The 12136-nt window shown below is 43.2% G+C and overlaps 1 protein-coding gene across 1 annotated transcript in view; it reads right to left on the reverse strand.

Annotated features, from left to right (window-relative positions):
• LOC115570381 (cadherin-10-like) overlaps window positions 1-11167 on the reverse strand; it is a 30966-nt gene extending 19799 nt beyond the window's left edge. Inside the window, exons 1-2 of the mRNA XM_030398924.1 lie at window positions 10924-11167; window positions 3690-4031 (exon numbers count right to left, since the gene is read on the reverse strand). Coding sequence (XP_030254784.1) covers window positions 3690-3899 — 210 coding nt within the window. The 5' untranslated portion in view covers window positions 3900-4031; window positions 10924-11167. The remainder of the gene's footprint in view (window positions 1-3689; window positions 4032-10923) is intronic.
• Window positions 11168-12136: the final 969 nt, after the last annotated feature.

Here is a 12136-nt window from a genome sequence, read left to right on the forward strand (position 1 = left end):
AGGAATTTAATAGGATTTTGTTCACTTCAAACACGCCACTCAAATGCTCCAGAATCCAAAGTTTGCGGCTGTATTGCTCAGCATTGCAAGTGTTCACACTTCACAGCCCTGCTTAAGAAGTAGGGCACCACAGCTGCACACAGTGAGTGCTCACACTCATTAATGGCCCCGTGAAAGTCAGTTAAAATGAGATTTGAGGCTTTTTTTTTTTTCTTTACGCTTGATACATGCACAGCCACGCCGTGCTATACTTCCAAATCATAACATATACTATGCATCTCTTCAGTGTCGACAATTGCTCCTGAATCAAACCCCTGACTTTTACTAATGGAGGTATTTTTTCCTTATCTTTCACCGAGGTATCAATCAGCACCACTCAGTGTGTCAGCCTCAAAGCAGCGTGCCTTTTGAACACCTTGATGAGCTTTATAAGCTGCATTTATAACATAGTTAAGCCGCAGTTAGTGCACTGCTGCAGTCACAGTGGTCCTCTGCCTCCCTTCTTTCAGTTGAGGAGAGTGTGACTGTTCTTTACATCAAATTTGATTGCCCTAATCGAGAAATCAACCTCAAGTGACAGTCAGTTGAGAGTGTGTGGGCTGATTGGAGAGGTTTGATTGAATGTGAAATAAACAAGGTCTCCCACAGTGCACTGCAAAGGCCATTAAATGATCTTTATGAAGAAGACCATCAAGGCTTTGATGGCTTTGTGCTGGGCATGAAAGTGCTTTTTGCATTCAGTCTTTATTCTCTTTCCTTTTTTTTTTTTTTCTCCTCTATCACTACCTCTCTAATCTATTTGTCTGCCTGCCTTTCTACTCCTCTTCTGTTGTTCTATCTCTTCCCTCGTATCCATCAGTCTGCCTTTTCTATCTGTGTGCCTATCTATCTGTCTGTTGGTCTTTTGTCAGCTATTCTATCTAGCGATCGTTCCGTCTATCGATTGCTATATTTACTACGCTCGCCGCTAGAACACCCATCCATCCATCCATCAATCCATCCATGTCCATCCAGCCATCCCTCCTTCCAGCCAGCAAGCAGCTTGTGTCTGGGGCTGTTACTTTGAATTACTACAATTAAGGATTGACCGATTTTAGAGCGGACACCAATATTCAGCATTAGTTATCAGGGGGTCCTTTAACATTTGCATTATAAATACAATCCTAGTGACAAAATGTACTACTTATAACTGCTGATAGAATGTAACTCACTGCAATGTACTCAGCCACTGTACCCAAGTAAAAGTCAGAGGTCCTTAAATTAACTCGAACAGCCATGTTTGTGGCTACCACATACATAACATATGTAAGAAACATTAATTACAACTTATGTGGTTTTGCAGAAATGCACCGAGCTAACATGTATTTCGGTTGATTTGGTTGACTGTGGTATATTGTAAACCGAGGGCACTTGGGTGCATGAAACGAAAAAAGCAAGGAGATCAATCTTCAGTTTGCTCGTTTTGTCAGACTGTCTTAAACATTTAGATTTTAAGTTTACTGTCAAGGAAAAAAAAGTGAATCTTCCAAACTGAGAAGCAGGACGGAGACGGTATGAAGCTTTTTTCGCTGGAGAAATGACTAATCAAATATCAAAGTTGTTTTCAGATTTATCGCCTAACTTTTTTGCAGCTTCTCTATCTACCCCCTATAACTTGTCCTCTACGTATCTACTCTTCAACTTATTCCCTGTGTATTTGTCTCTGTTGGCCTCACGGTCTGTCTCGCTATCTAAAACGCCAAAGTTAAACTGATAGAATTAGTGATACGGATCGCCACGGCTCCTTCTGTAAAGCAGAGTGGCAGCATGTGGCTGCCCTATTTTCCCCCTCAGTAATTTATTACAGCCTCGTGTTATTCTGACACTTTAATAGTGAATGATATTGGACACAGGAAAGAGTGGGGAGCTGGTGAATGTGATGCTGACATGCTGCAGAAGTTGGGTGCCAGAAAGCATCAAAGAGTCGAGGAAGAAAGCCACATCGCGCCAGTCAGTGACATATCAAGGGATGGCCCCATTTATAACTAGCATTTGCTTTGCTGCTTCATCACATAACACAACAAGGTGAATTTCATTGGCCTTCTTGATTGATATGTTTTCTTCTTCTTCCTCCTCCTCCTTTCCCCTATTCCATTTATTTTTTGCAGTATCTTTCTCCTCACCACATCAGTATGATGGTTTCTGCAAAAGAAGTTGTCATATCCCCCCTACTCAACCTTGCACAAGACACTTGTTTACTCCGGAGAATGAGGTGTGTGATGAAAGCCAGCTTCCTCCGAGAAAATTGGCTGTCGACAGTCACCTCATTTCCCTCCTTCAAGTTGATAACTGTAACGCTCCCCATCACACCTGTCTTTATAGCGCTAGCATGGGTGAGCTGACAAGAACCCCTCTGATCTGGGTGGGTGTTGAGGGGGAGCATTGTCCTGAAAGCGCTTCCCTTTTTTGGGATTCTTAGGAGAATAGTGTCTTGAACGAGCCCTTGTTTTCGAATCTCAAATCGCTTTCCGGATGCCTGAGTCAGGTTAAAGTCTCATGCCTGTTTTTGAGTCGGAGAATGCTAACTTAGTGGCTAAATGAGGCTACAGATAGCGATTTTATCGTAAACATCTGAAAAAGAGACTCACCTAGATACTAGCGCAACTTTACAGGTGGAATTTAGTTGCAAACTGTTCAGGCTCTACATGTCCAATTGGTTGATCGATCAATTTATGATGAAGTGTGGTTAGTATGGTATGGTGACCACGATGTCCTTGGTTGTTTATAGCCTCACATCAGCTCTTTACTTCTGGCAAATGAATTAACTCTCCGATTGCCAGAATGGAATCATCCAAAATCCAAACTGAAGGCTTTTTATCGAGGGAGCCCATTATTTTGCCGATTAATCAATGAGCCCACATTTAAGACTTCAGTGTCCTTCTTTGTCCTACTAATTGTCCAAAGCATGAAGGACTACTTTCAAAAAAGCAGCAAATCTTAACATTCAATCAACTGAAAAAAAAAAATATAGTTGAATGGTGGCAGTTCTGTGTGCAACCATTGTTACAGTCAACTTAAGTTATTTCTGCTTCTATATGTCTGTCATGTGTCACAGTGGGCATATCCCGCTGAAAGTGACAAGTGTTTGAACAGGGAGCAGGCTGGAAAAGCGCTATAGAAATGCAAGTCCATTTAACATACCTCCTGGTGGGATTATTTTGGAGCAAATGAAAGTTAAAGTCTACTTGTTTTATGGCTCTGGTTTTGCACGGGGCTTGCCAACAGCTCAGTTGGCTCATGACTCATGTACCCTTGGTATTATTGACTGATTTCAGCTGTGATTATGAGGCTTGTCTGATGAAAATGAATTCATAATAACTGTTGATAAAAGCCACGCATTGTTGTTTGTGTTTAGCAATGAGCTGTTATTGTTACAACTGGCATCTGACCAACAACAAATCAATGGAACTTGGATTTAAGATATAATAAGTGATTACAGCGAGCTGTTTGAAAGAACTGCCTAAGACTGGGGGGAAATAGAGCGACTCCCATGTGCTCTTGCTGTGTATCTGATAGCTCCAGTTAACTGAGCCTGTAACCGCCAGATTTCTGTCAGCCCATTTGTCTTCAGCCAATTACATCAAGCACTACTTCAACAAGCTTAAACCTTTCTATAATTAGTCCGCAGACAATGTGTTTGGACACGTTACCTTGCCGACGTATTGATGGTCATTTCCCGTGTATTCCTCGAGCAGAAAGAATTGATTCCACATCCATCCGCGTTTGGAGCGCTGGAGAATCCTGCCATCGCTCTCTGGCATCCCAAACAGATTCCCAATATTCCCAGGCGTTAAAGGCAGGGCATTGCTGGGCCACGGGATACAGAGCACCAGAAGGAGCAGAACCTGATTGGTTATCATGGTATCCAATCAGATGGGAAGTGTCCTGGTTGACTTCTGAATTATGGTAATAAGCTTCTGATTGGATGAACACTGGAAGGCAGTGTCATCAGAACAGACATTGTATTCCTCTCCTTGATGTCCTGCAGATCCCTGTGAAGAGAGGAAACTTTGGTCAACTAATATGACAGAAGTAGACGAACAACTGCGACAGCAATCGAACTACAAGAGGGCGACGCTTTCTGTGCCCTGCATCTCTCTTCCAATTTATATCTACCCATGTGCATTGTGTGAGTGAAAGAGAGACAACAAGTCATGGACGAAGATCAGAAAAGTCAAAAATTGATTGAAACTCCCACCACAGTCAAGAGAGTGTTTTTCTTCTTGCTCCTACAGTTGAAGGTTGGAGCTTCACTGTGTCAGATGCTGTGCAGTATGTGCAGAGTTTGACAGTAGGAGGCTGTTTCTCACATTCATCTGCTGAGAGTGTAACATTTCCTTTTTTTCACACAAAAAAATGTCTTAAGAGGCCTACAAGCATGATTTGTGACATCACAGATGGTTTTAAAGTCAATGCTGGTCCGATATTTATCATGAACAAGTTTGATGCAGAATCTTAAAACCTCCCATGCACAAACACTGAGGATGGACCTGACAGTGAAGTTGAGCTAGACAGATTATTGGCATTGGTGAAAGTTGGGGCTGATTTCCAAATATCAATTGCGTTTGATGTGTCCAGTGCAAATAAATGTGCAAGGTTGGCTCCATCACACTCTGTCAACACCGAAGAATCGGAATCTGCGAAAAAGAATTAGTAACTAAAGCAATCAAATAGACATAATGGAGTGGTGGTTATCAGTCAAACGTAATCCCTACCAATGCAGCCAGACTGCTGCTCTAGAAAGATCACTAGAATGGATTAGTGGTAGCATGGGTATTAGCATGGATCAGCAAAAATATGCATTTCAGCATGGGGATTGATAGCTGTCCCTCAAACTGAATTTCTTCCTGGGTACTGAGGAGCTGCAGAGTTCATTCGTGGTCGATGTATAAACCGCAATGTACGTTTCACCAACATCTGTCTGCCCTCAACCACCCAACCACCGCTGCTCTCCTTCTTACTCTCTCTCAACCACTGACACACTACCCCCTATCCTATTTCTTGAATGAACCGTGACTACCCGTATAACCGTCTCCAAACCAAGCTTGGAGGATGACGCATGATTCTACTATAGCCATGCGTCATTATTCCATGGTATAACCATCTTCCATCTCGTAACTAGTCTGTGCAGTTTTAGTTTTCTCATTAAAATTGAGGAGGAAAATGCCTCGGGTGACATTCTACATTTTGAGATTTTTTATTTTTTTAATTCTGTTTACTAGAAATCAATGTTTACCCTGAAGAAACCATAGTGGACCAAAGTCGGAGGAATCTTGCGTTCAGCCGTTGACTTGTGAAATTAAACGCATTGGCAAATGGACAACAAATAGACAACGTTGTAAAGATTTCTATGTGGTAGGCATACCTCCTTTTCTGCAAAACCTTGTCAGACACACATCGTTTCTGTACGCCTTCATACTTAGACATACTGAGGCAGGGGTGTAACATGAAGTAACATTCTATAGCTAATCAACACCAATCTGAAAAACTGATTTGGGCGTATTCTTTCATAAGATGTAAAGAAGACGTGCTAAACTAATGCAGTTGGAGTCAATAGACCCACCGTATGGAAGTGATTAATGACTGAAAGTAATGAAAGCGGCACTGCGATGTAAATGTTTCACCGAAAGAGCGCAATCATCACAGCGCATCTTACTGAATGTTGAAATTCAAATAAAGTTTAATCCCTGCAGCTACAACTCCCTGCCATGTCTCCTTCCCTCCCCGTGTTTGAGCAGTGAAGGAGTGAGCCGCACTTCACTGATTATAAGTCGCATTACTGATGATACGCAAACAGTGCTTCACAGCCGGTGAGCGTGTTTGAAAAGCATAATGCGAGCATCTCCAGGAGCAAAATGCTTTCTGACGCGAGCGAGAAGCACCACTGTTAAATACCCTCCTGACTCTGTTTTTTTAAATGTATTTTCATGTCCTGCTTCACCCTCGTTCGGTTGCGTTGCTACAGAGCACCCTGCACATGCACAGCTGAATCGTATGTGTGGAGATATGTATGTGTGTGTGTGTGTGTGTGTGTGTGTGTGTGTGTGGATGTGTGTGTTTTTTCATCCCCCGATACATTCTCTTACATTACTAATAGCTTAGATTGTAATTCCCTCAAGATGTAATGATGTGACGAGTGATGAATTTCTAAAACCATCACAATTATCCCCATGTATCTGCCAGGCTTGTTCTGCTGTCTGCTGTGATAAGGTCTTTTTGTGTTATTCGTAGACTACTTCCGACGCTTCGCAAGGCCCCAGCAGGACTCGTCCTTATAGGTAATTTGGGTATGCATGCATAATTTATGGCCATTTGGAAGTTAATCCTAATAAATCTCCCCTCTCTTTCTAATAGAGCCCATTTAGTAGGTTTCCTGCACGGAGGCAAGAATACCAGAGTTATCTTGACAAGCATTGCACAGTGTACCTCAGGGAAAGGCACATTGTAGTTTAGCAATTCTTCAGCTTTTGTTCGGAGCTCTTAAATAAGGACTGTAGTGTCAGCGGAGGCATTCTGCTGCGAACAAATTAGTATTATGGTTCCATTGATGAAAGAGAAAGTACGGAATATAAATGAACGTAATCCTTTTGAATGGGGAATCAAATAACGGAGCTAACGAGATCTCAATGTAAAACAGTGCTCATTCTTAGTCACTCAGACAGTTTAACTCAATTGGATGTGTTTAATCAGCAATAATTTTCCAAATAACACCCAACTTCAGATTACTTTTTTTTTTTCCTTGGGGCCGAGTTGATGAAAGTTTGTTATGGATGAACATTTCCATCAGGGCTCAGAAGACAGAACTATGGGATATGTCTTGCTACCAGTCAAAGCAGCGTGACAGAACTGAACCTGTATGAAGTCGCAATGATTTATTGATTAATCCACTTGTAAACTAATTGCAAACTGTTTTGATGATCCATTGTTTTGCCCGTGTAAGAAAAAAAATGAGCCAACATTCTCAGATTCCAGCTTCTTAACTGTGAATATTTTCTGGTTTCACTCGCCTTCTATGACAGTTAATTGGACGTTGTTCAATTGTAGGCAAAACAAGACATTCGATGACGTCTTCTTGGGCTCTGGGAAATACTGATTGACATTTTCCACCATTTTCTGCTACATGATAGACCGAACAACTAATCAATTAACTGAGAAACTAATCAACAAATCAGTCGTTTGGTTTTAAAACCAGATAATGAAAAAAATGAATTTCAACATTCTCTCCTTTTGATGCCAGAGCAGAAAGTTTTGAGATTTTTAATTTAGTCAAAGCGCTGATAATAACAGGAGATGAGATGAAATACAGATAGTGCCGTAAATTGTTGATCAGCGCTTCATTTTTTTGTGTTATTTTCTCGTGCGTGCCCTTAATGTGGCATGAGTGTGACACCAGCATTCACAAAATCAGGAAACGCCGCCTCGCAATTAATCTAGTCTGATGCTTGTGATTGCATTTTCTAATTATCATTCCAGCCTGTCCTTGAGTTTTAATAGCATTCTGGATATTAATCTTTGATGTGGCGTGCCTATTAAGCATTAGGGCCAGTGTGTCTTTTCAGAATTCTTCCAAACACTCCATTAAAGGATGAGCGAGCGATGCTGAATCCATGCCAGATCCTATAGACTCCAGCTGAATTATCTCAACTTATACAGCCTATTAAATAGTGGGGGGGGGGGTTTATTAAAAAACAAAGTTGTTTACGATTAGATTAAGTTGCAGACAGCTTATATGGCTCGGCATTAAAAACAGAGATGTGAGGGGACGGAATTGTTAAATATGCTTTTAAAGTGTTGTCTAGGGCTGTTATTCTTAATCTTGGCTAAGACTCGCTCTGGCAGGAAGCTCGGCCGTGCTCCATTTCTGTAATCTGCAAAATTATACATTCTTGTTTTGCTGAATAAGAATATCTTTGATCAGATATGAACTAGCTGTTCATCGGGATATGCTTCCTAGAAAAAAAAAAAGCACAGCCTCGCACATTAGTCTGTATAAATTTGTATGCACACGCATCACCCCCCCCCCCAACACCCGAAAAAATTGAACTCGCAGGCTCCCCCTGCAAAAAAAAAACATTAAACCGAGCGCTGCAGCTAAGCACTTTTATGGCTTCTCTGACTTTAGTAGGACAATAATTATAGGTGCTATGTGCAGCAGGAGTCTGGCTGGTAAACCCTTTCCAGAGGTCTTGCATGCATAATAAATTGATAATCCTCTATACATGGCAGAGTATAAAAACCTAAATTGACCATCTGTACGTTGCTGCAACCTTTGGCACGGTGATTATCAAACAAACCTCCCTGCGTGCATCGTCTTTCCCGCCTCACTTTGGCCCGAAGCCTCCTAATTATGACACATTTTGCCTTTAAATGCAAAAGCAACATAATGTCTAACACGCTGGAGTCATATTCTGTTCTGGATAATCGTTAACATCTCTCATTTTTTTTTTTTTTTTTTTACTGCTCAGTGTTATAGAAGCATCAACTCTTGAATTAGGCAAATGACGATACACACACACACACACACACATTCATACACAAATGCACAGCTACACAAAAGGGAGTGCGCCATAATTAAGCATCCATCATCCATAACCTCCTACATGCTGCATAAAAATCAACCGAATTCGAAATGGCTGGCATCAAACGCCGTTTGATTTGTAGCATCATGCTGCTCTGCTTATGGATTCAACAAGTGACTACTCTATACTGTGTGAGAGCCATAAATAAAACACGGACAGAGGTGTGTTAGCGGGGAAAGGAATAGGCAAAGATGGAGAGAGGGCAACGGATGGGGGGGATGAGGTGAGGGGGTTGCAAGGTCATAAAACGCGTGTCATGATTAGTCTGGGTGATCATTCGTACCTCCACCGCTCACCCAGCGACGTGATTCACGGCTGGCAAATGCAGTATTTTTGTAGCCGCAAAACACTCGCCATGCACCAGAGTTGTGTGGTGTGATTGGCAGCTTGAGTAGCTCCAGTGATTGCTCGCCGGTATTGACAGGCCGAGCACTGAGAGTGTAAATCTGGCATGAGGGGCGTTGATGCACCAAGACGCAGCAGCCGCGCAAACGTCCACTTGGTGGAGCCCTAGACCTTCCCAAAGTCTGCCCGCTCTGGCTGCAGTCTTTGGCAAACCTCAGCAAGCTTTACTCATGTTTTGAAATCCTCTAAGCAATTTTGTGATACAGTGCACACTTCCTTGTTGAAAAGCGACTCGGAAAAAGGGAGGGAAGGCCTTCTTTTTTCACTTGAAGAGGGTGCGTTCACTGTGAACATCCAACACCAATTCCACTAAAAATATTTTTAAAACGGTGAGGAACATTTGTACCTTGGGATTTTTTCAGAGGACTGTAATCTGATAACATTCCATTAAAACATCTATCTTGCAAAAGATGAAACACCTGCCTGAAGAAGCTGCTGTCTAAATCCACCCTGAATTTTGTTTGACATCAAATAAAACTGACCGGCATGTCTGTAATAATCCCATTATTCTTCGATACACACACATTTCCTCCTCCCCGTTTCCTCTCCAACATCATACAGTATAGTATATAAATATTCATGCCTGATCCTTAATCCTAGACTAGCTGTGTGAATGCTCCTAAGAGCCTCGGTGCCTGTGTGGGAGAATGGATTTCTACCTCTTTTACATTTCAACACTGAAAGGTCACTCCATATCTGACGATAATTCAGGGAGCGTGTTAGCGGGCTAATTTGCACTAAACAATAATGGCCCAACATGGGTGACCCGGTGCACACTGCTATACCCATAAAATATCACTTTGGTGACCGTAAAGCTGTCGGTGTGTTAGGCGGCAACACACAGAGGGGAGAGAGAGGAAGAGAGAGAGAGGGGGAGAGAGAGAGAGAGAGAGAGAGAGAGAAGGGGCGGTTAGACGGGGGAGAAAGAGAGTGAGGGGTGGATTAAGTTTGTGCCGTGGAGGATATGCACATGTACATACTCGGCAACACTGTCGGCTGCTCTCGTTGCGCCGCTCCAACACCCGCGATAAACACCTCCATGCGTTTTTGGAGATATGAATGGTACAGTGCCTCTCCATCAAATCTGCCCAGAGCACATCACAAGTATGATTTGCCCCGACTGCCTCTCAGCAGACTGACAAATGTGACTACACACATGCACGCACAGAGAGAGAGAGAGCCTGGCATGGATACTTGGAACAGGTGCACACACACTTACATACAGACATTCATATATATATATATATATATATATAGGTCTATATATATCACATGTGCACATTGACAGGCATATAAGGTGCACGGGGCACTTTGGATCGAGTGACAAAGTTAACACTATTCTCTATAAAAGCACAACATCAATGCCCTTTTCCTTACAGTTGCATCTGCAGTGTGTGACAGGTGTCATGAGCTGACTATTAGAGCACTTAAAGCAAAAGAACATTGCTGAGAAAAAAAAAAAAAAAAGAAAAAAAAAAAAAAATCCCTACTTGAACTCGTTTTCACGTTTGTTTTATCATTGATGATCTTAAAGTTCCAATTAGTGGAAGGTTCCTGAGAGCCTCCTCCCGGCTCCACCGCGTACAGTTTTCAATTCGTGTCATTTTCAGGAACACCTCGTGCATGAATAAATGATGAAGAAAGATTCAAATGAGAGTTATTGAACAGCAAATCTAATCGCTCCCCGTCGTCGAGTCAGCCCGGCTGTTATCAACCTCTTTGAAGTTGCAACACTTTTTTTTTTTTTCCATGAGATACGTCCACAGTGCTGCGTTAGTCTGGCTTTGTCACAGAGCAAAGGAGCAGATCATCCTCTGGAGTCTGGAGGCAGACTAAAAAAATATATATATATATATATAAATGTATCCTTAAAAACATTAATCAGAAGAGAAGCCCTTACCTTTTTGATTTTCACAGCTTAGCATCCATCTGTGTGACTGAGTGCGCGGTGACTGTGTTCCTACTCCTTAGCAGTGCTTAGCGGCGGAGAATCTGACTCCTCACGGCAGTGCTTACATTCCAAGACTGACAACAGCACAGCTGGTGCGAATGTGTATGGGAGTGTGTGTGTGTGTGTGTGTCTGTGTGTGTGTGAGAGAGAGAGAGAGAGAGAGAGAGAGAGAGAGTGTGTGTGTGTGTGTGTGTGTGTGAGAGAGAGAGAAAGAGAGAGAGAGAGAGAGTCTACTGCCTGCCTCCCTCCCTCCCTCTATGCTTCTCTCTTTCTCTCTGCCCTCCCTCGCTCCGTTTCTCCTCCCCGCTCTCTGGCTTCTCTCCCTTTCCTCCTCTACACTTTCCTTCTATCATCTCTCTCTCTCTCTCTCTCTCTCTCTCTCTCTCTCCCTCCCCCCCTTCCACCTCCTCCTCCTCCTCCCCCCCCCCCCTCCCCTTTTCTCCCTCTCTATCCCCTCCTCTCTCTTTCTCTAGCAGTGCATCACTTCTGGCGGTGGATGTCACCGAGGCTGAAGCTGAGGCGACTCTGCCCCCGATTGGCTGCCATTCACAAGTTAGCGATAAAGAAAAGGGAGAAAAGAAAAAAAGGGGACGAAGGAGCGAAAGGGAGGGGAGAAAAGAGTGGGCGGGTGGGTTGGATGGGTGGGTGGGTGGGTTGGATGGAGGGGGTAAGGGAGAAAACAGTGCCCTCACATCCCAGTGAGCATCAGTTGACTGTGGAATGGAGGAACAGGGGAGGTTGGAGGCTGAAGAAGAGGGGTGGACGCTGGGAAGGCACACAGTGTTTTCCTTTTTCTTTTTCTTTTTTTTTTTTTCTTTTCTTCTGACTGCGAATGCATCCAGAAAAGCTCTCCTCATAAGAGGCTGCGCTGAAAGCCGCCGCTATGACGGATCGGCCGCATGATGTTTGATGTCTAAAAGCAATCGGCCCCATCTAATCTCTTTTTCAATGACAGTGGAATGAAGGAGAAAAAGGCCATAACTTGTAAATCAGCCACGCGGCGAAGGGCCGGGAGGGGGCTGAGGGAGGTGGAGAGGGCTGCCTTTTTTTTTGCTCTGTTCATCTTCATCTTCGTCTCTCATCCCGTTGACTTGGCCCGGCCAGTGTGTGGCAGGTGCACATGCAGTCCGGGGCACTCTGTCATCCCTTCTCATTACATGCC

Source organism: Sparus aurata, chromosome 19 (assembly GCF_900880675.1).
Source record: "Sparus aurata chromosome 19, fSpaAur1.1, whole genome shotgun sequence".
Taxonomy (NCBI): Eukaryota; Metazoa; Chordata; class Actinopteri; order Spariformes; family Sparidae; genus Sparus; species Sparus aurata.